Consider the following 25,007-nt stretch of genomic DNA (forward strand, 5'->3'; position numbering starts at 1 on the left):
CTCAGGTAAGAACCACCCAACCCCCCCCCCCCCCCCCATCCCCCCTCCACTCCACAAACACACACCTCCTAATGAGGTTCAGGCTCGCTCGCCACTGGGCACTCATCTCAAACTTTTACGCCCACTACTTTCAAATATCACCAGCGGCCACTGGCATGGCAAACTGTTTTAGTTTACGAGCTCCTGTCACCTCACCAGGGGCAAAGCTCTGGGGGGGTGGAGGATTCATTTTGGATAATGTTACCCAGGTGCCTCCAATATGCAAATGCAGGTATTTAAGTTTCACTCCGGCACACTACAGATGCAGTGCAAGGTTCTCTGAACCTAATATAAACTTATTTTGACTTGTGCTTGTGTTGGTTGTCTGTTTACTTATGTAATATTGTGCGACCTCCTTTGATGTGTCTGTAAAATGTACCTTTCGTCCCAAATTTTTGTCCTGAATTCTGACCTTCTGTCCTGAATTTTTGTCCTGAATTTTGACTCACTGTCCTAAATTTGCACCCATGCCAGTTGGTCACCCTAATTTGCCAACCTTTTCTTCATAATAACTATGGTCTCTGCATTTCCTGGACCCCTAATCTTGCATTGCTGATGTACACATTACTTCAGCTGCCTTGGACAGCAATTATAAAGATTTTTTTTCCAGTAGCTGTTAGTACTTACTCCTGAATTTCCAGGAATACTCAGAGAAGGTGGCTTTGAGACTGGGCTCCAGTTCAGTAGGTTTTCAAGTGAGAAAAAGAGGGTTTCATGGGCAAGGTGAGGGAACGCCGTCGCCATTCGAGCTCCTCCAGGTGTGTGGGCGTCACCGGTATCCGGGGCTTCAAATGGATACCGAGTGTTCATTGGTCATCTGGAGCACCGGCGTGTTATAAAGAGGATTCTGGCGAGGCTAGTAAAGCTCCAGGCAGCTGACGTCAGCTGCGCCAGGGCACGCTCATGGAATGTTGAGAATGACAGTTGGGAACAGGGAAGGTACCAACGCGAGAAAGAGAGAGGGGGGAGGGGGGAGCGGGTACCGTGGAAAAACCTTACAACGCAGGGAGAAACACGGAACTTCTCACGAGGGGTGCACTATGACACTGCCCGGAAGCATCCAGATAGTGAGTACCTGCATTTTTGAAGTTTCATTTCTTGCACAGAATGTATCCCGTCTGCTCTCGGGTAGCATGGCACGCACCCAGCTCACCGCCACTGTGGCTGGTCACGAGAGATTCTGGCAGGCCAAGGCCACTGCAAACCTCTCGAGACGACCCCCGCCATGAATTTGCAGGGGGGCACCACATATGGACCACACCCCAAAGCCACTGACGCGTGCAGTCTGGCCTTAAATAAGCTTCATACAAAAAGTGAGGACAACTCCGAATTAGCTAGAAAGTTTATTGTACAACCATCTTCACAGTTACCAAAGTTGTGTTTTTTCAAAATGTCACAGAAATAAACACGTGAATCCAGGTTATGCATATTTCCACCTTGTTAAATATTCCCCACTTTATTTACAGTTTTGTACAAATATAAAAACCTTTAGTTGAAGCAGTATAATCACCCTCTCTAGGTACGCCTTAAATCGTTAGGAGATGCACAGGAGAGCACCCTCTTCTGGCGGTGGGTGGAATAAAAGGCACATGGAAGACTGCCAGTGGCAAGCTTTGAGTATCACAAATTGAGGCAGATTAGAGGAAGGAAACCTAATGGGACACAGTCATATGGCAACCCCCCTCCCCCCCGAACTCCCCTTGCCACTGTGAAACTCCTACAAGCCTGTTTTATTCCCTGCCCTGGTACTTGTGCATCTGGAAGAGGCTGGATACTGAGCAGGATGCAGGTCTGGGTGAACTGCTCATACCTGTAACAGAACACCTGGGCATCTCTCCTGCTGCACTTTGTGCAGACAACTTGGGAGGACAGACTTGAGGGCAGATATTGAGGGCCACTAACTAACCTGTGCCCCAGTCTCAGGGAGATCGGAAGTTCACGCACCTTCTTTTGATCATACCCTACAAGTAGGACCATGTACCTGCTCCTGGCTTGGGTACAACCCCATCAAACACGCCCGATTGGAGACGGATACAGACGAACAACATCCCAACCGGTACTTATGGGATCACCAGCAATATTGGCCACAGCATTGTGTAAAAGTGTTCACTGCACTAGTGAGAAAGTGTAAAACATCCTGCACTGCACATGTATTTTACTGAAGTACAATTGGATGGACAGTGCACACCTTGGAAAATACCCCAAAGCTAACATCACTAGTCATCGCCATTACCCTCTGTCCTTCCACTTTGACACGGTACAGCCTCTACAGGGTGAGGTTTGCACAAAACATTTAACTATAGAGGGAAGGTGATGAATACTCCATCCTCCTCTGAGGCAGCCTATCTTATAGAGTTAAAACACATAGGTGTGCATCTTATCACAGACGTCACTCATCGTGCAAGATCACCATGGAGCCCAGATGCTGTTGAGACCAGAGTACCACATGGAATAGGTCTTGGACCACACCAACGACGCGAGATACCACTGTGTCTTTATTGGGCCCACAGGGGACACCCTGAACACCCTTCCTACAGTGATGCCAGCTAAGGCGGCTCACCAATGGGCCTTTGAGTATCTTTTGGAATTAAGGGTGTAAGCAATATCCGTTAAGGCTGCACCCTAGCCAGCGAATGGCTCTCTACCATATTAAGAAGCGATGTAAGCACACAACGCCTTCTACAACAGGTGGCAAGTCTGAATAGCTATGACAAAGGCACAAATGTTTTGAAATATTAGGAGAGTTCTCCTTAAGAGGCCCCATGCACTGCCTTGTTAGTCAGCCGTGCTTTGCATAATGGGAGGAAACACACTTTACATGAGGGGAACTGTAGGCCCATCCTAAGATTGAAAGGAGATTCCACGTTTAGTACATGCAAAGTGCTGGTGGCTAAAGACCAGGATGACAAAAAAAATGGCAATCCAGAGGACAAGAGGAACTCTCACTACCGTCTTCAAAGTAATTATTTCACCACTAGTTTCCAGTAGCAACTCCATTCCTAGCTTAATAAGAGAAAAGCAACAGACCCAGATTGGGCGAACACTTGGGGCTATATGCATCCCCCTTGCATGAGCCACACGCCTAGTGAAGGACGTTCCACTGATATTGGGCATACTACAAATCACATACTACATATCACCCTCCCCTGCCCGGGAACACTTCAGGAAGAGTTCTCATTCCAGTATTCCCAGAGGGTACTCACACTCTCACAGCAGAATATCTGCCCCTAAACTTCGACATTTCTTCTTAAAGACCAGAATGATGTCAATCGAAAACCTGAGCCACTTTCATTACAGCGCTTTCAGTCAAATCTCCCTCCACTTAGTCAGCCAATCACAAACGTGAGCCATGTCTGGATCCCATCGGGTGATTTAGTTTATCAGCTTTGAGAGTAGTAAAGCTTGATTAATAGAAAATGCTCACAAAAAACCGCCAAAATTCTATGGCAAGTAATCGCTACAGAAACCTGCACATGTCCTCCAGAGAAGGCTACAGGAACAATGGTACGCGGGTTATTGCAGGGAGCGCTTCTCTTCTGCTTACTTTCATGGTGGACGCCACCTTTTTTTTTTTACATAGGACAGCATTGCTATTTGTTTTCATCTCCCACAAGAATTCAAAACGAAAGAGACTGTGTGAACGCCTACAGAAATCAAGGGAACAAGGTGAAGCGTGTTTACTTGAATACAAACATTGACTACATTTAGAGGAAACTAAATATCACACAAATGAATACAAACACCTGCTAATGTAGGTCTTCTGTGATCAGCTGAAATTCTCCTGCTTCCACCACCATGTGCTAATTATATAAATAAACCAACCCCATGCTTCCAGATACGCTTCCCTACGCGAAGAGCACCATTAGGATGAATGCATTTTAAAAAATGTCTCCCTGGAGTAGAAAAAACTAATGATACAAATGCGCTTAAAAATAAAAAAATCTTCTTAGCCTATAAAAATAATTGTCAGTGAACAACGGCAGGTTGTTCACAGTCTAGATATAAAATTAGTTTGCCTGTAATGGTTTTTAAAAATATTGCAATGAATATTATCAGGTTGTTCTAAAACAAGAGGGGTCAGTGTTGATCTTTTCTGTTCACTTCCAAGTATCGATTAACTCAGGCACTGCTCAGGGGCTTCCAGCAAACCCAGGGACTCCAAGCCCCCCCCCCCCCAAAAAAAAAATCCCACCAAATGAGCATCATTGGAAACCTGGGGGGATTTGTCACTCATGGGTCAGAGTTTTCCTACTGGATTACAAGGCAGTGACCCTGATTCTAAGACATTTTCAGTGGTTCTCTTAAAATACAGTGTAGAAAAGGCATCAACGTTCATTTTCTCCTCAGTTTTCCCCCACTCTGGCCTAGGCGTCCACTTCATCCGTAATCCGCTTGGGCTTGTTGGCTGGTGGCTTGGGTGGCTCTGTGCTTCGGCGACCAGGTGGTTCCTCCTCCTCTTCATCATCCTCATCATCCCTCTGTCTCAGAGGCCTTCCTTGTTGGGTTGGCTGTCCTTCTTCTCTATCACTACAAAACCACATCAATGATAGTGTAAAAACAAGGAATTCAAGTATGTGATTCATTAAATTAAATACCAAATGCAAAACAAACAACATGTTCTGCTCACAACCTAATCTCACCAAGGTAGTTAATTGTGTCCAGTTATTGACTATCTAAGCAATGTATTCTGTGACTCAAACATGAACATTTGGAAGTTCAAACACCTTTTGCAATCGGAGCTGAACCTATACAATCTTTGAAAGTCCAGACTGCACCGACTTCTCCTACGCTCAAAGAACACAATTTTGGGTAAGGCTTCGAACCCAAGCCCCCCTCTTAGGCAGGAGATCTCCAATGAGATGAGCCCCAGTTCGAACCGATCTCCAACTCATGCCAGGTTGGCATCTGCATAAGGAAGGTTGGCACCCAACACAGGTGATAGGTTGCTATCCTGAAGGAACAGGACTGATAGAGGCAGCACCATGTCACCCGCTTCTGCCCACCCCTCTATGCGAGTCCAGCTCGATGCGCCTGTCAGGAACCAAACTCTCCTGCTGTGCCATTCCCGCCCAAGGAAGGACCAGGCCCATTAGTCATTTGGAAAGCCTATAGTTGCTGCATATGAGGAGAATGACAAGAGAAGTGCAGCTTTCATAGAAAACCAAGTTCACAATCCAATAACACGGACAGGCGGACATCACAAGAGCTAGGAGAACAGTGGACCATGATCAATGGGAAGACAACAATTCAACTCAATTTAGTTTAGGACTTGCAACAACTTTCCAAGATTTCTGTACTGCACCAGCGTTTAATGCACTTCTCCAACAACCGTGGCTTCATGCCTTGAGTCCATGTCACCTTGGATGCATTATGAGAGTGATCAGAGTAAAGTTTCTCCCCCCACCCTTCTCTGCCAAGCCCCTGGCATAGAGAGTTATTCCAATAGCAGACCTATGGGCCAATAATGGACCGTCAAGAGCTCTAGAGGGACTGAATGTGACCCTCCCCCCTTTCCAAGGGCCTTTAAAGTTGTTGGTCATTTCCAACCTGATCCCAGCATTGTTGGAATCAAAGCTCTGCAACATTCCACTGTAACGATGCGGGGCCTCTCCAGCTTTTTGGATAGCCCCTAATTCTGTGGTCTCAATGGTACTAGAAGATGTTCATTACAACCCTATGGTAGTGATATACAAACCCATTAAGATGGCAAGAGCTGTTGGATGCATACCTCAATGTACTAATTGATCGGCATGAAACATTATGAACTATCAACCATGACCAGTCGGGAGTTTAGCATCTGGTCTCTGTTCCTGACCAGTGCCCACCACAACTACTGGAGCCCAAAGGCTCTGGGGCACTGAATTGTTATTGTTATTGTTAATTTAGATTTATAGCGCGCCCAATCACCTACAGGCCTCTAAGCGCTTGGAAATCAATGTCATTACAATAACTTGGTTCACTCCTGAGAGAGATGCAGCTACAGGACTACACTGCAATCAAGGCTCTTCTAAACAGCAGGGTTTTCAGTGATTTCCTGAACCGCAGGAGATTCATCTCCCTGCGTAGCCCCTCAGGCAGCTTGTTCCATAATTGGGGGGCCAGGACAGAGAAGGCTCTCCCTCCCTTAGTCACTAATTTGTAGCGGGGACAGACCAGTAACTGAGAGTCTGATGATCTGAGTGTTCTCGTCGGGTTGTACACTTCCAGGCGGGCTTTGATGTAGGCCGGCGCATGGCCGTAGATTGCCTTATGCGCTATACAGAGGCTCTTGAATTCAACCCTCTCCTTAACAGGGAGCCAATGAAGGTTTTGGAGAAGAGGGGAGGCCTTTGTTCGTCTGGGCACTCTGAAGATTAGCCGTGCGGCGTTGTTCATTACGACCTGGAGTCTGTTTGTCAACATTTTTGAGAGGCCAAGATACAGGGCATTCCCATAATCGATCCGGGAGATGACAGTTGCTGCTACAATTGAACGTATCATCGAATGAGAAAGGAAGGGAGCTATCTTCCTCAGTTGTCTGATGATGTTCGTGCAAGTTCCAACAACAGCGGAAACTTGACTGCACATTGACAGGTCACAATCTAATTTAATCCCCAGACTCTTTACGTTGGCACTAGGCTTTGGGGCTGATCCAAGCTCAGCAGGCCAATACAGATCACTCCACGGTGAGGTGGTAGATGGAATTACCAATACCTCGGTCTTATCCGGGTTGATCTTTAGTAGGTTTTTCGTCATCCACCCTACGGTGTACCTCAGGATATTTGGAGCTTGGGTTTGTGCTGTCTCTGTGTTATCGATACTCAGCACTAGCTGAGTATCGTCAGCATAGTTGTAGACTCTGCAGCCCAACTCAGCCAGGGATGCAATCAAAGGCTGCAGGTAAAGATTGAACAGAAGTGGGGACAGTGCGGAGCCCTGTGGAACTCCGCACTCTAAGAGGCCCACTTCAGATATTGACTCCCCAAGTTGTATCCTCTGAGTCCTTCCCAAAAGGAAGGATCGCAGCCACTTGAGGGCCAAGCCTTTGATCCCAAAGGCCTCCAGCCTTCCCAGGAGCAGGTCATGGCTGACGGTATCGAACGCCGCTGACAGGTCTAGTAAGATCAGGGCGCTCGGCCTTTTGCCGTCAGCCATGCCTCTCAGTTCGTCCAACAACGAGAGCATCACTAGCTCAGTGCTGTGGTGCGCTCGAAACCCTGCCTGTCGCTCATGCAGTAAGCCATGGGATTCGAGGTACAGTGATAGAGACTTCAGCACGTGAACAGACATTAACTAACTTTGCCAAGGGGTGCCCATTTTCGGTCCACCAGCATCCATCTTTGGCTTGGGTAGACCTTTGGGTGGATTTTGAAAAAGTCTTCAGAGCTTTGGCTGAGCCTACTGAGGTTCTGTGGTTACCCCCTGTAATAGTATCTAAGAATCCAGGCCACATGTTTGACCGAGAGAAGTAATGTAAAAGGTTCATCGAATGGATCCTGCAAACAACCTACCGCAGTCCTTCCAAGGAGAGCCAGGCATCTGATCATTCAGCTGAAGCCAAGTTATGCAAGGTATCCGGATAATCCAACCTCAGGCAGTCTGGAGATTGAATGGGTGATTTTGTGTTCCTCATTTCTAGGTGCTAGAAAGTCTCTGGGGCTCTTGAGTTGGTCTCTGAAGGTGCGAGGACCATAGGTTTTATTTTTCAGTGTTTCATTATAACTTCCCCTTCTTTTCCAAAATCAATCCAAGTTTCTGCCTTTATCTAACTAATGCCTCTGCCTGGATACGGACCTTTACTACATGATGTCCACCTGGTGGTTCATTAACCAATTTCAAATTACAGGATATTGAAGAGAAATGACTAACCAACAACAATGCTGCTTATCGCTCAGAATCCACAAGAAAAGTGTTGGGAGGGGCAAAAAAAAAGAGACAAATTAGAAATGTAATCTAACTGAACAAAAATGAGCGAAATTGGGGAACACTTTTTTTAATTTTAGATTCGTTGTTCAAGGTTAGAAGTTATTGGTGATCTGGCTGGGTACTCAGAGGTAGGAAATGGAGGTTAGCCATGGCGAAGTTGGCCAAAGCATTGTCCTTCACATTTCTAAAAAAACAAGCATTTGCAATGCAATAGGTCTCACATTTGGGTGATTTTAAGCTATTGGCATTGTAAATGACAATTGGTGTGAAAAAATTCCTAGGACGTCTAAGTGGACAGTGTGAACAATCAGGTAAGGTCAGTGATCAAAAAGGAATAATCGAAAGATTAACAATGTTTATATAAAATATATATTTTTAATGAGTATTCTTAAAAAATCATATTGTGTATGACCAGGAGGTCAAACCATATGATAGGGGTAAAAGATATTTCACTTACATACAGTTTAATCAACATATAGCATAAAACTTATATTCAATACAATGAAATTCATACACAAGAAATACACGTAATAAATCAAATAATAAAAAAAGAGCATAAAAACTCGACGCGCGTTTCGGCAGTGAACCGCCTTCTTCAGGAGACACAGAATAAATCAACGTTGGACGCTCTATCCATGCAGTAACAATGATGGAAGGTGAAATCCTCTGCAATGTTTGATAAGGCTAATATGGATAAAAGATGGAGGTAGACCTGATCTCCACAATAATATTCTATAAGTAGAAACTGTTGCTAGGGATAAACGATGTCTTGGACAGAGGCAGCAAGCTCATTCCTGTTCCAGATGTAGCTTTTATCTAATTTCCATGCATATTCTCATGGCTGGGTATTTCCAGAAGGAGCAGGCAATGTGTGTAGCGCAGGGGTAGGTTGTTTTAAGAAACGTTGATAGCAGTATTGCTTTGAACTACACGTGGAGAAAATGGTATCAGTCTTCTTTTCGTGTGAAGGTCGGGTCCCCACACCACGAGCGTCGGAGCAGCACCTCCCTGCTGTCCGTATATCGTCTTCTGATTCAAGAGACGTCTTTTATCTCTCATTCGAGTCTTCAAATACCGGGCGATACGCACCGAGACTGATACCATTTTCTCCACGTGTAGTTCAAAGCAATACTGCTATCAACGTTTCTTAAAACAACCTACCCCTGCGCTACACACATTGCCTGCTCCTTCTGGAAATACCCAGCCATGAGAATATGCATGGAAATTAGATAAAAGCTACATCTGGAACAGGAATGAGCTTGCTGCCTCTGTCCAAGACATCGTTTATCCCTAGCAACAGTTTCTACTTATAGAATATTATTGTGGAGATCAGGTCTACCTCCATCTTTTATCCATATTAGCCTTATCAAACATTGCAGAGGATTTCACCTTCCATCATTGTTACTGCATGGATAGAGCGTCCAACGTTGATTTATTCTGTGTCTCCTGAAGAAGGCGGTTCACTGCCGAAACGCGCGTCGAGTTTTTATGCTCTTTTTTTATTATTTGATTTATTACGTGTATTTCTTGTGTATGAATCTCATTGTATTGAATATAAGTTTTATGCTATATGTTGATTAAACTGTATGTAAGTGAAATATCTTTTACCCCTATCATATGGTTTGACCTCCTGGTCATACACAATATGATTTTTTAAGAATACTCATTAAAAATATATATTTTATATAAACATTGTTAATCTTTCGATTATTCCTTTTTGATCACTGACCTTACCTGATTGTTCACACTGTCCACTTAGACGTCCTAGGAATTTTTTCACACCAGTTGCTACCCTGCCCTAGGAGTCTATATACTACCCAGGGGGTCCTTGTTGTTTTCACCTATTGTAAATGACAATGCCTTTTATTTATCTGTTTTGATAATTAAAACATAAATAAAAGGCATGGTCATTTACAATGCCAATAGCTCAAACTCTTGTAAATGTAAGACCTATTTCACGCCAAAGAAGCGGCCGCCATCGTCCCCAACTGCTTGTTAAGTTAAAAAGGGCACGGTGGGCTCAATGTTGCAGGAAAGCATGTCATTTCAGCAGTAGGAGAAACTCATTAAAGAACTTGTAGAGTAAATCAGACATACCGTGTAACAATTGAAGTAAAAGGTCCAGTCCTCATGGGAGGTTACAAATGAAGACAAGGTGGTACTAAGAAGCGACTAACAAGCCTATTAACAAATCAGAAGCCAGCATTTACGAAGGACTATGGCACAAGCCAATGACAAATATGGGAGGAGAGTGGGCAGGGCTTCAACTCCATACTCCAATACTGCATGCCTTGCAGAGCAGCGCATGCGCTGCCCAGGCTTAACCGGACAACTTCGTACGATTACAAATAAGGGACATTGTAGAGGATGGCAAGGGACTCACTCCATTTCGTAGTCTTCCTTGTCGTCTCTGTTCCGGCAACAACAGCAGTAGGCAATGATGCCAATCACGATCACACCAGCAAGGCATCCTCCGATGATCCCAGCGTAGAAGGCAATGTTCATGGAAGCTGAATGGAGCATAAATACAGGAGAAACTTGAACGTTGAGTGCATGGTGGGACCCAACACATGCACACTTCACACGCATGTCTACACTTGACACACAGTTGGGAAAACCGAAAATGAGGAAAACATTGGTTTCCAGCTAAAGCTTGCAATTTTCTCTAAATCTCATTCATTTCAGTGGAACGGCAGGCAACATCCTAGGAATGGATCCTGGACGTCGTTACAAAAGAAACAAACTAGGTCACCTACAGTCCAACCGCCACCACCACCATCACCACTTCCGTCGCCATCACCACTTCCATCACCACCGCCGCTCTCACCACCGTCATTGCTACTCCCCTTCACACATGTTCACATAGGAACTGAGGCAAAATGGTCTACAAACCACTAATGAAAAGGCAATACCAACTCTTACTTTTAATTAGATTTGCTACATTACAGATGGTAAAAATACCAAAAATCGGTCATCTCCACGGATGGCAGTCAAAAATACCAAAAATCGATCATCTCCACGGATGGCAGTCAAAAGATAAAACAATCAAAATAATATCAGAATACACATTCACCTGGACTTCTTGTATACAAAATCTTTAAAATCAGAAACATACCACACGTATACCAACACTGCTACATATGTAATGAAAGATGGTGGCACACAAAAAACAGTATTAGTAAATTATTCATTATGCATTTAATCATTTTGTTCCGGAAATCTGAGGAACCAAGTATTGGCAACACATTTCTACAAAACAAAATCTTTAAATATATTTTGGGCCACATTACCTGTTGCTTATCTAGTAGGCAAAAGTTTGCTATACTCTTTCCGGGGAGGAGGGGGGGGGGGGAATTACATGGCAGACAGAGGCAGCTGGGCCCCCACAGTGGTGGGGGAGATACTTTGGGTTTTCTGGTCCATTCTATTATGGTTGTCGAAAATAGGCCAAGTACTGGTACAGCATTGGAGCACTTGGCCCTCAGGGCATCGAGGACTTTTTCGGGATGTAGCATAGGGACAAGAGAGTATAACTTAATCAACCAACAGACTACAACATTGTTCATCGCAGTGCTTTTTATTTTTACCAAGAGAAAGTACTTTAAGCTCAAAGCAAAACATGGCACTACTTAATTCAATAGGATGTCAACAGGAATCAAAATCGCAGGGCTACAATCTCAGTTATGATCTTCAGTAAGGTGCTAGATTACGCGAAGATACCTAGTGCCCAAGCCCATTGGAGAGTAGCTTTGTGCAGAATAAAGTACTTAGTCTAAAGATGAAGTACCATCTGGAGATTGATGTATCAGGTGCATTCTTGGTGAGGTCTGAATCTCTACTGCAACCACCTCCCTCGGTGAGCCTTGCACCGATTTGCCTAGCCATCGTGGAGGTAAAGTGTGAACGCGCTCTACTTGGCTCTCAGTTATGGTCCAACTGTGTAGTGGGCCAGGATATCTGAAGTATAAGGCCTGACCTGGCACAATTGGAGCCCTGTAACCCCATGCCCACAGCAGGGCTACTCATAATGACATAGTGCTGCTCAAATGCCTCCGGGACATATGTTAGGAGTTCTGTTCAGAGAAGAATATTTATTTGATGATTTATATACTTTTTGCAATTTTTTCGGTATCTCTTCCCAGATACTTAAGCATTTAGAAGACTTGTAAGGCGAGGCTACATAAAACATCACCATGGATACCTGGTCCTGATGTTGCATCTTCTGTAGTTTTAAGGACAATCATGGGAAAGAAGTCTTAGTAATGAGCCTAGGGTCTCGACAACCTAAAGGCTGCATACAGGCCAGTGGCGTAGCTAGTGCCGCCCGTCGATGTTTCAGCCTTTGCCGCCCGCAGTGGCGGGAAGAGCAGGGAGGGTCAGAACGGGGAAAGGAAGGGGGTGCTGGCAATCAATTGCTCCTTTTGACGCCCACACGTAAAAGGAAGGGGGGCTGCCCCGAAAACTGTTGACGCCCGGGGCAGACTGCCGCCCGCCCCACCCCTCTTGCTACGCCACTGCTGCAGGCAGGGGTCTGTTCTTCAACGTTGGCTTAGTGTGCCATGGCTGGCGAAAGCTTGTTTACCCTCATGTCTTCTACAGATCAGACAGCAGAGTTGCCCCTCAGTTCACGGGGCACTGCCCTGATACAGCACACACAGCCATACCAACATACACACGGTCGCAACTAAGTACAAGCTGCCATGCCAGTTCTTTCCTCATTTCCCCAGTAACATCCAATGCCTATTTTCAAATTGTCAAAATTATGCCCTTGGGTTAACACCAGAATCTCAGAAAGTCTTAACACTGTCCATTCTTGAATATTCATCAAATCTCGCCACACACTCCTGCACATGTGTGCAGATGTCCCTCCAAGGTGGGTTCAGTGGAGTGCGCTACTGTGACCACTGTTTGATACAGCAAAGTACTCTGGGCACACAGAAATCCAAAAGTTGAGGTTGTGGTTTAAACAGTTCTTTATTTCATTGTTCCAACATAAGCAGTTCGCCAACACGTATTTCGTCTCTTACTGTTAAAGTCACAGCAGACTTCATCAGGGCTCGAGTTGTCCCAATCCTGTGTGTGGGACTCTACAATATTCTGTAGGGTTGGTAATTTGTTAGTCCATGTCTTTGATGTGCAATTCCATGCCGCATCAGGCCGATCACACATGGACTTCCACATCCAAGACATGGACAAACAAACTACCAGCCCTACAGAATATTGTAGTGTCCCAGGGAAACATAATTTACTACGAAGGCATTACCACGCATAACGTTTACTACGGTACACTTAGCACGCAAAAGTCTTTTCAACGCGGGTGCCTTCCACGACCGTCTTTACCACGCAAGTGATATTCCTTCCAGTCGTCCAGCCTGTACGATCTACGTGGGCTTGCGGGGGCTGGGGGGGTCCGTCCCCCCCCCGTCCCCGCCCCCCAAAAAATCCTTCCAGTCGTCCAGCGTGTACGTTCTGCATGGGCTTAGGGGGTCTGGGGGGGTCTCCCCCCCCCCCCCCCAAAAAAAAACCAACGAGCGGATTAATAACATTAAGAAACGCTCTTCAGTGCCTCTGACGTTAAAGGAAAGAGCCTCTCAAAAGACGTCATAATAGAAGTCCTTTTTGACACGTGTTTTGATGCTTGTTTCCGTGGTGGATGGAAGTAAGGGCTGCTGGTGAAAGACGTGCAGGTGTCAGGTAAGAATATTATCTATATTAAAAAAATATATATATTTAAGCGCACATTAAAGTAAATTAATTTATAAATCTAAGGTAATTTGTTGTTTTTAAAATCGATCTATTGGGTTATTAAGTTAGGAATATTTTATTTAGCCTATCACTATCATTATGTAGATTTCAATGACGGGACGTTAGATGTTTCGTAACGTTTTTTTTTTTCCACGATGTAAAATCCTACGTTCTAAAAAGCTGCGTGGTAAAGCCACTTGCGAAGTAAAATTTGCGTGGTAATGCCATGCGTGGTACTTATTAGCGTAGTATAATCATATAACCAGTGTCCCACACATAACTCGAGCCCTGATGAAGTCTGCTGTGACTAACAGCAGGAGATTAAACCTGTATGGGCAAAGGGCATATGTTGGAACAATGAAATAAAGAACTGATGAAAACACGACCTCAACTTTTGGATTTCTGTGCGCCCGAAGAACTTTGCTATTGAATTTTCTGTACCTTTCCAGTTGAGGAAGAGTAGGTGGCTCTTCTTCCTCCTGAACAGCAGACAAGATTTGCACATTAAAAAAAAGACTGATAACTTTTACTTGATCTGCGATATATTGTGATAGTGTGTGCCCGCTCTCCCAACCACTCCAATTGCTTTGTTTCACTGTTTGATATGGGTTGCCATCCCCAGCCTAGAAGTGGTGGTCATTTCCGGAGTTTAATCTGTAAACATGGTGTACAATTTTGCTAAAAAACAAATGTCTGTGGTTACTTTACGATACTTCCTATTACTTCAGGCTTTAGTCATTAGGTACGCCAACTATTACTGAATAGACAAACTACAGCATATGTTTAAGACAGGGTCATGCTTGAAAGCGTTCCTGCATCACCAGTTGGGGATATTTGGGTTTAGAAAACTAAGTCCCGTAGCATGTTGGATGTATTATGCCGAGTTGATTTCAAAAGGCGCACTGACTAAAACAAGGTCTTTAACTATAAATCTACATCCTCCTTGAATATTCTGAATGAGGTGAAAAGTCCAGTTTTTCTCTTCCAGTTTGTACAATGCATCTTTGTGAAGATGTATTGTATAAAACCAAGTGCTCTCTTTACATACTTGTAGACCAGCCTGGGAGGGGATTGGGATGCAGGGTTCACAAAAGCAGCATCTGTAAACAATCTAGGCCTATACGCTATATTGGACCCTTGCTACTCCTGTGGTCAAAATAGTACTTAGGATAATTAAGGCTCTTGGAAAAGAGGATATTCATCATGCACAGAAAGTGTGGTGAGTGGTCCACAATATGGTATAGGAATGCAGTCATTGCATAGTGAAGATATTGGTCGAAGGCACAGTGTCCGATATAAATCCCACTGTACAGACCTGGCATATTAACCCATGCTGTAAGTACCCACTTGGTGTTTTCAAGGCGGTGTAGTCTTGCTGAAATATTCTCAAGACATTTTCTGGAAAAGTACCCCTTGTGCCATAGCGGTCGCAGGCAGATTAAGAGACTGAATGTGAAATGCATCTCAAGTAGTGAGTGAAACACATGTCTGGGAGGTCTCCTGATGGACACCAAAAACTACAACTAAACACCTTGCTTATGGAGGTCGAAAGTAAGGAACGCAAGGTCAAGGAAGGGCTCCTATTTTAATGCTGCTGCACAGTAACAGCAATTCACTTTAATCTAAAGGGGCAGCATATCCTCGTTCAAAGGGACTTCTAGCCACTTTACAACAAATAGGTTTGTTTGGATATGCCAGGTAGTAAGTAGTAAATAAGGAAAAGCTCATTTAAAACAAACAAATGACCATTAGCTTAAGAGATCTAGTCAGATTAAACTTAATCTGCTTAGGTCTGCAACGAATCGTGAACATGCGTCTAGCTTTTAAGGGGAAATTCTCGCATTAAATGAATGCCTCCATCCTTTTCACTACAAGGTTGACACCTCGACTCCATTGCCACTGGCCAACTTCACAAACAACCAAGGGCAAGTGAGTAGCTCATACAGGAGTTTCTAGCGTATGGTTTCCATCTGGGACTAAATCCAGGCAATGGTTTGAAACCAAGGAAGGCAAGCAAAGGAACTCAACGTAACCGTCTCTCCTCCGCCTTCCTGCCCGAATGGTCACTCCCACACATTCTGGCCTTCGGTGTTTCTAAATTAATGTGGGTCTGGAGAAGCCAATTAAACATTCCCCCATCAGTCCTAGTATCAGGTCAAAGGCATTATTGAAGCAGGTACATGACAAGCAACACTCACGAGGCAACACAGATAGAGTGATGTTGCAGGATTCCTGGCCGACTATGTTTTTGACCGAGACAAGATAGTAACCAGAGGTGTCTAACGAAATATTCTTCAACGTCAGGGATCCTTTGTCTGCAAAGAAAACAAAAAACATTGTGTTACAAATACTGTGAGTAGAAATGTGCACCACTAGACACAATAAGACACTACTTGTTGAAGCAAACTGTATAGCTCCTTAGCACACGTAAATTACAATATTGCTATATATGTTTCCGGGCGGACACGCTGCTCAGTGAACGGGGGACTTCCAAAGAAAACTTCGGACCGGCGAAAGCCACCTTGAAGATATTGGACCCATAATTAAACAAAGATATTTACGGATTAGATACAACGGATTCCCCCAACCCGTAGAACCCATATGCGGGTTGGAATTATCACCGCGTACGACTAAACACGTGTCGTCGGTATGAGAGTTTCCAGTGAACAGGAATAAATTTGAACCTGAATACAAGAACAAGAATTCATCTTTACTATATTTTGGGACAATTGTTGGAGACACTTGCAGATATAGCAATATTGTAATTTACGTGTGCTAAGGAGCTATACAGTTTGGAGGCAGTAGCCGTTTTTTTGAGGGGATAAAATGGTTCCCTCTACCTTTTAGCACCGTTAAATATTTCAACAACAATAATTGTGATACTTTCTAAGTGGCGCCAATTAGACCTATACAAAACCACTATCAGTCCACTATACTTGTTGAAGCAGTCTACTCCCCCATAGAGAGATCTGGCAGGCCTGGCACCTGGTCTGAACAAGCATTTGCAATGCAATCTGTCTCGCCTTTGGGACCTTATATGTATTTAGCTATGCAGCACATTAGCCTGGGTGCTGAAACATCTACTGTTCTTTAACATGGAGGGAAAGTAAGCACCAAACTGCAGACCACGCCAGGTAGTAAGTAACTGAGCTTACGAAGCGCCTGGTTACACTAGCCAGTGTGTCCCCGCGCTGTACCGCTGAGGAACCCATCCTGGCCTGTTCCTGTGAGGCGCCCACTCCTGGGCACCCCAAGGTGAAGCCAGGCATCCTTAGCGATTAGGGCCGGTGTGGAGATTAAGCAAGCTATTGCTCAGAGTTGCAGAGTGGGACCCATGATTAGAGTAGGCACCGTGGCGAGAATTATCGGGTCCGCGGACATTGAGTCCAATACCCTGCCGCGACGGGAATTGAACCAAGGTCCCGAGTCTGATCTCTGCATCAGGGTCTGCTGCTCTAACCAGTGAGCCACACTTCTCCGGTATGGGAACACATGGAAAGAAATACTGTATCACCGGGAAATTGAATTGTCCAAAGCTGTGTTTTTAATATAAAATCAGCCCCTTCTGAGGTCATATCACTAAAAATACAACATTTGAAAGAAAAAAAAAATTGTCTACAGGTGCTCATTAAATACAAGTTTCTATGGCCTGGAATCTAGGGAATGCTAAAGTGATTTTGGTGTTTACGTCTGCTGGTCATTTTCTATCAAGAAAGTTAAATAGGCAGTTGCCAGAAAAATAAAAAAATAAAGTCCCTAAGTAGAAAACAATTCTGGTATTTTACTGACCTCTACTGGTCGTTTTCTATCAAGACAGTTAACTAGAGGCAGTTGAACAGAAAAAAAGTCCCTAAGCAAAAGCGGAAGCAGACCAGTTCTGGGGATGATCTCCAGATCTCCAGATCCCACAAAGCACATTCAACAGATCTTCCAGACCGCGCTAGCACGGTCTAGGCTCAACCTAAAAACGAAAGCAGGCCAGATAAGGACATCCAGGAAAAATCTCTCAAATGATGAAAAGGTAAAAGAGATACACCTATTCTCTGAACTTTAGAGGGAGCAACAAGTTTAATCATCAGACAGATACAGCGATTTCCGCTTTTTGTGCCCCCCTTCTTACAGCTCAAACTCAAATATTTACTCCAAAAACATTGAACTAGAGTTAACAGCTGCAGAAATGTATGCCTGGCAGTTTACACCTACTACCAACAAATAACCCCATTCTCTCCCTCTTTTAAAAGAAAATGTTGAAAAAAAGCTCAAACAAAAGTTTTACAAGTAATTTTTCCATCTATATCCTATCCCCAACTCCTCCCTTTCCGCAATGTTTTAGAGGCATTCGTTTACCAGATATTTCCACTGATACACAATTACCTACACCATCTATGTGGGTTAAGGTTATTTTCACCCAGTGTAGATTCACATCACTATGTACCAGTTTTCCCCAAAATGTCTGCACGTTTTGTTCCTCTAAACCTGTGGTTCCCAAACTGTGCGCCGTAATGAGGAACCAGGGGCGCCGCAACCACAGTGGGGAAAAGTGAAGCAGCCTCCGCCAAAATACATCCCACCTGCAAAAACCGGGGACATGGTTTGTCCCAAGGACGCACTGCCGCCATTGCCGCCATAGGTGCGTACGTATACGCGTCGTACGTGGGTTTTACAGGCTTCGGAGGTAGTCTCCATTACTGGCATACGATTGCCATACGCAGCTCTGGCCGTTGGAGGGAAAGTTACTTGTGCAGTCTGCCGTCCGCCGTCTTCTGTGCCCGCCGTCCTCTGCAGCTTGCAGCCTGGAAAAATGGCTTTTTAATAGTGCATTAGTAGTTGCATCACCCACTGTCCATGCATAGTCAATGGCATATTGGTATATTTTAATACAGCTTGGGGCCCCGTCTCAAACTTTCCCGATCAGTAGTTCTGCAATGGCGGGCCTCGTTTAGTGAACGTTTTTGGCAAAATGAAAACCTTCTTAGTGTTCTGAGGCAGTAAGTTGTTTCTATAACTTATCCTCATATATGAACACATTTTAAAACTGAGTTGAGCTTCCTGTATGATGTATTTCTGTGGCTCAGGAGCCAGTGCAAGTTGTTTCTGCAACTTCACTTACCTTTGTTTTTGAACATCATACGAGTGCACGGATAAAGAATGCCCACTCCTTCACACGTAATCTCCATTGGAGTGGTGTAGAAGTACAGCACAGTGCCTGCATCTTGAAACTGACCCTCATCCAGAATAGTTTTTAAAAACATAGGCTGACCATGCCCAACTAAGTACATACAAAATGAATAAATAGCTATTATACTTCTATACTGCATGTTAATAAATCCCGTCTGTTTGGCACACAGTTGTGTATTTTTCTTGTCTTCTTTCCAGGGTGGAAAAGGTCCCCTTAGGAAGTGCTTTTGTTTATTACACTCATATGTTTTTCCCCACTGTGGTAATTCTTGTAAATGTAAATGTACATGTATTTATATAGCGCAAATCGCCCACATCGCAGGCATCTATGCGCTTGCTTAGGGAACCCGTCCTGGTATTCCCCTGTGAGATACCCCGGCAGGGTATCCACAAGGTGAAAGCCAGGCATCCCGCCACGAGGGGCCGTTGTGGAGATTAAGCAAGCTATTGCCCAGAGTCGCAGAGTGTGAACCCGTGAGTCGAGTAGGCACCAGAGCGAGAATTATCGAGTCCGTGGAATTATTGAGCCCAACCCCGTCGGGGCGGGGAATTGAACCCTGGTCCAGGGCCGATCTCAGCTTCCGGGTCTGCCGCCTCCAACCCCTGAGCCACACTTCTCCACTATGGATATCAATGGATATAGTTTCGGAGCTGTGACAATATGCCCAGACGTGGTACTTACGTCCTGTTTAATAGAGCTGACATCTCTGAGGTCTCCGAGGTGAATAGACACCATCTTTTTTAAGGTGTAGCCTTCAGCAGATGGGGGCCAAGCAATAGAATGTGAGCATGTTTTCAGACATGTAACTGCATACTAATGGGAGCCATTTGTGGAAAACTGGCACCTAAACTATTGCATATAAGTAAGAAGTGACACCAAAAACCACGGGGTACTCCGCTGTGATAATGCTTACACTGACAATTTCACATAGCAATCAAGCTTGTGTTAGTCATTAGCCTGGCCTACGTGCTAATTATCTTATATTATTGTGTAAGCACAAGTTTTTTTCTCCTAAGCATATACTGGTAACTGTAACTGATGTAACTATGTAACAATGTTCTGAAACAATGTCCTTTCTCATGTAAAGCGCTCTGATACCTCTGGGTCTAGCCAGAGCTATATAAAACTTATTTTGTTACAAATAGGATTATTATACCTTCATTGAATCCCAATTAATTCAAGGAAGACAACAGGAAGTACTCCCGAGGTCGGGCTTACATCTTTCCCCACCCGCCCACCGGTAAAAAAAATGGTGGGGAGCCATGGCCAACTGCCAAAAAGATCAAGGGAGCCACGGGTCAAAAAAGTTTGGGAACCACTGCTCTAAGCACATGTTCAGCTATCACAACCTGACACCACCGGTGTATGGGGCGGGGTAGGAGTGACATTCACCCGCACACCCCCTCAGCAGTAAGCCCCTGTCCTTCACGCCTCTTGTCCTCACTGGGACACCCATCTAGCAATCTTCACCACAGCTCATCCTCTTTTCAAATATTTTCCAAAGTTTAATTAAATAAACACAATATTTTACTATTTACGTGTTCCATTAATATATGGCATCAAGGTTTAAAAAAATGCAATGTTTTAAAATTGTTGAACATGTGACTAACGTTTCCACTTCTTTTTTTAGGTCTCGCTTAGCGATGCACCGCATGCGCGGTCGCTTGCGAGATCTGTTGTTGATTTTGCTTCGGAAGCGGGGTGGAAGCTCCACCCATGCTTCTGATTGGTACGGGTCAAAAACGCGCGCTTTTCATTGAAAGGGAGGCATGTTTCATTCCCTCCCTGTCTCCTACTTGCTGTGCCTGCCCGGACAGGCGATGTGCACGCGTACGGCTTGCGGCGTTTCAGCTAAACGCGCACATGGCGAGCCTTCACTTTTTTTGTGTCAGGCGATGTGCACGCGTACGGCGCGTCTTTTGCTCTCGGCGTTTAAGCACAACATGCGCGCGATTACTACTCTGCTCGTCTCCACACCCCCATTTCCCCCTTTTGAACTTCCTCTGCTGCGAGTGCAATTACAGACCACCGACCGACCACCTTGATTGAGACCTCCTGTAGCCAAGTATCGTGCTACTCGGCCTTCGACTTGTAGCTTGCCCTGCAGTCAGCTGTTCCTCCTGGTCCAACCCTTTTCCATCCAGTTAAAAGGTGAGTGAAAGGTACAGCGATTAACGCGATGTTGACTTTCCCCCACTAAAACATGTTGTGCGCTTTGTCACTCTGTTTTACCACGAGCTGAGGGAGGCGGGCAGTGCAGATATGTATTCACCTCACGCACCCGCCGCCCTCCCCTCCTTCCCAAATTTGGATAGCAACGCACTCGCATCACTTTAGTTGTAGGCTTAAGTAACTAACTGCAGCATAGAAATGAAAAGTTTTAGCCATGCTCCAGTCAGCATCCTCCCAGAAGTATTTAAGTGATTGGCTCAAGTACCGTCCACGGGTCCTGGGGTTTGGTACCAGAGAAGATTCCATGGGTGATCGCTGCTTCTGCCACAGGGATGTTTGTACAACCTACCGGCAAAATTTAAAATCCATTGAGATAACTTAGTGGGTTAATGCCGGTCGCTGGTCTTCTGTGGGGGATGAATGTGTCCACGCTGTATTGCAGAATGCACTCCGCCCCCACAAAACACAATCGGGCCTGTCTGCTGTTAAAGCAGGTAGGGTTCACGCAGACTCTCCTAATACGTTTAGGGACACACTTTCTAACCTCCTTCGCTTCCTTGAAGTTGGGGTACTGGGAGGGGTACATACGTACATTCCTTGCTCCTGAGAACATTCCAGGCTGATCCAACCCCTAACACGTTGTGGATGAACTTTCATTTGGATAGGCATCAAACGCCTTTTACTGTCTGGCACAGACCGGATATATCAAGTGGGGACCAAGAAGTCAATATTTTCCAAACTCCCAGAAGTCTCTCTGTCAGGTATACAGTTTGTTTGACTTAATCGTTTCTTCAACACTTCATTTGGTTCGCAGTTCTGGCTAAAAACAACGGAACCTCACTTGAATCACCGCTACAATAATTTATTTTGCGAAAGTGTTACTAAAGTTTTACAATTATATGAACAAATGTTTGTTGTGCAAAGAGAATCCCTATCCTTTATAACAATAGTAAGAGAAGCTTGTCTCCACACAGCAGCCTCTGACGCATCGTTTTTATTAAGGTGAAAGCAGCTGACATGGACCCCATGTACCAAGGCAGTGGGGTCACAGCCTGTCTCTGGTTGGAAGCTAGTCGCTGGGCAACAAACAGCAAGGCGAGGCGCGTGCACCAGCCTGGTGGATGGATGTTTAAGGGGAGATACCATATGTAAGTACATGCTTTGACGTTATCTTGAATTCAGTGCCATTTCGGGCCAGAGAAAGCAATGTGGTCTGTCAAACGTACCAAGAGGTCTTCCGCAGCGAGGATGTGGAGTGTGGAAGGCACTTTCAGTCCCAGCCACGGTCCTCTTTACCCCACAAGCATCTATTTTCTTTCTGCCTCTCTCCCTGCTCTCTCTTTCCACCCATCTCTCTCTCTTGCTCTTTCTTCCTTTCTGTCTGTCTCTCACTCTCTCTATTTCTTCCTGCTTCTCCATTTAGGTCTCTCGCTCTCTCTTCCTCTCTCTCTCGCTGTTGGAAAGTGGGTTATTGGTAGGGGCAAATGTAGGTCTGCCACTGGCAATAAGGCCACTAACACATGATAGGACTCAGCATAGGTCTTAGAAAATGATTCCTTTGCTCAACCCTTGGTAACGTGGCTGCGAGCAGACAGGCTTAACTTCAAAGACAGGTATGTAAAGCATTAATAAAACACAATTTCAGTAAATAATTAAGACACAACTCAAAATAAAAAGCCAACACCAATTTATAAAAATAGGTAATATTTTTATCTTTTAAATGACACCAAAACGAAAATAATACACTGTAGTGAACCAGAGATATGATTTTTTTAAGATTAGTCACTTTCTAGTGCTTAGAAACCAACAGTGCGATAAGTTGGTCGCTAATTTAAAATCATAAGAAGCGCTACAGTCGAATAGAGTACAAACTTACATAAACACCAGTATGTCGGTGGGTATGTATCATTGGGAAGTTGGGTATTTTCAATAGTAGATTCGTACTAAAAAGTGCAGCGTGACATTAGGTTTTCAACATCATTCTCAATAGTGAAGTTAGCGACCAACTTATCGCATATTTTTACAACATATTCGCGTTTAATATAATTTTCTTATCTCACACGGTATGAGAATATTATAATACCGTTGTTTACAACAACCAGGTAGTTGGAATGGACTAAGCAATACGGACCATCCATTATGGACGGGTTTGCCGTACTCATACGCGTTCTAGTTTCAAGAATACGTCACGTCAAGACGCGCATATACGTCGGCTTGGACACAGTCACGTGTCCAAACAGGAACAGGGCTCGGAGGAGGTGCACCCGCCGGACGCGTTCGGAGAGCCACACACGGGTAAGTGAATCACGCGATCGTCCACTTATATTAACTAAAGAATTCACACGATGATTCTTTCTCCGCAACCATTCTTAGATCTAAATACCCCTATGACTTTGCTCCCATTTCAGCTTGGTGCACGCTTGACAGGAACCGCAACCGGTATCCTCGTGCAGATTCAAATAGGTAAGATCATGTTAAGATCTTCCAGGATGTGACTTCACCTAGTTCATGGTTAATTATAGTAATGTCTTGACTGAAGTGCTATTTTTCTTAACAGTATCCATTTCGAAAACGGAACTTTCACAACTTTGTGAATTATATCGGGTGGTCTCCGAGCCCCATTAATACTTCTTGATTACAATATTCATGTAAGTAGATAGGTGGAACCCTTCAGGGTATTGCATGACACGCACCAAATTCCTTGGAAATTCCGACTATAATGTTAACAATTACAGGAAGGGAAGTTCCCCGTTGGTATTCAAAATTAAAATGAAATGGCTCTAGTGAGACATTCTCTGTGACATTAGACTACATATGGGAACCACATATTTTTAGGGCACTGTGATGAGGATTAAGACACCACATATTCAAGGTGACATATATTACTTTTTTTCTGTCACAGAAACAAAGATATTTACCGCTGCTGGACGCACTCGAACTTAGTGCAACTGGTCAAGGGCCCGGCTGGGTCGGAATTATCACCAGCTGAGCGGTGAGTCTGCATTTCGTACTTGGCGGACAGTCTTACCTTGGTGACATCTTGCCTGAATATCACTAAAGTACAGTTAGTGATGAGATTTTTTCGGTTTTTTCTCCCCTTTTCAACACATATGCAGACCTTCTGACGTTGACACGGCCATCTAGGTATGCTTTCACAATGACACATTTTTTCACGTTTTCACAAGGAAGTGGCATGTAGGATGAATGAGCCGCACACGGATAGGACACTTCCGCTGCGATGCAAAGCACTTGTCATTGCTTGCCGTTCCGGATACACTATTATTATTTTGTCCCTGCACATATCCATCACAATCACTATCACATATATCCACGTCTTTATAGAATATCGGTAGTATACACCCAATTTCGACACGGATGTGTTGTGGTGGCACTAGTGGAACAAATCTGAACTAATCACTGTATGCTCACTGCAGGAGGAAGCATTTATTGTTGGTTTGTAACGACCATACACTATGGTCTTGTATGTAAAATCCATCTGCTCAAACAATATGCTAGATGCTACTCATTTGTTTGTTTCAGCCCTGAGGAATCGCGAAGGCGATGAAACACGTGTCGGCTGGCTGTACTCTTCATTAAAGACTCCAAGATTCACTCATCTGTTGGAACCTTTTGTCACTTCTGTCAATTTGTGTTTGAATTGTTGTAAATTGTTACCGAACAATCTATATACTCAATTTAGAGTGCATCGGCAAACCATATACCACTTCTGTTCTCCCTCCTCGTTAATACCCTTTCTCTGTAATTTCGTAAATTTTTACTCAATATTCTGTTCTTCCTTTCTTAACTTTAGTGCTCTTTTCTTCTCTCAGTTCACTGCCCTTCTCTGGCAAGAGGGAGTATTCTGTACCTCTGTCAATACATTTTCCTGCCTGGGTGTTTTATACGCAGCGTTTGACCAATAAATGTATGCTCTGGTGAACAGTATTTATTCATTTGTTTTAAAAAA

General features: G+C 44.4%; 1 protein-coding gene across 1 annotated transcript in view; it reads right to left on the reverse strand.

The window, feature by feature from the left end:
* Positions 1–1,369: 1,369 nt before the first annotated feature.
* GPA33 (glycoprotein A33) overlaps positions 1,370–25,007 on the reverse strand; it is a 234,500-nt gene continuing 210,862 nt past the window's right edge. The window contains exons 5-7 of the mRNA XM_086935542.1: positions 15,888–16,004; positions 10,328–10,454; positions 1,370–4,566 (exon numbers count right to left, since the gene is read on the reverse strand). Of these exons, the coding sequence (XP_086791668.1) occupies positions 4,404–4,566; positions 10,328–10,454; positions 15,888–16,004 (407 nt within the window). The 3' untranslated portion in view covers positions 1,370–4,403. The remainder of the gene's footprint in view (positions 4,567–10,327; positions 10,455–15,887; positions 16,005–25,007) is intronic.

This window comes from Lissotriton vulgaris, chromosome 8 (assembly GCF_964263255.1).
Source record: "Lissotriton vulgaris chromosome 8, aLisVul1.2, whole genome shotgun sequence".
Classification (NCBI taxonomy): domain Eukaryota; kingdom Metazoa; phylum Chordata; class Amphibia; order Caudata; family Salamandridae; genus Lissotriton; species Lissotriton vulgaris.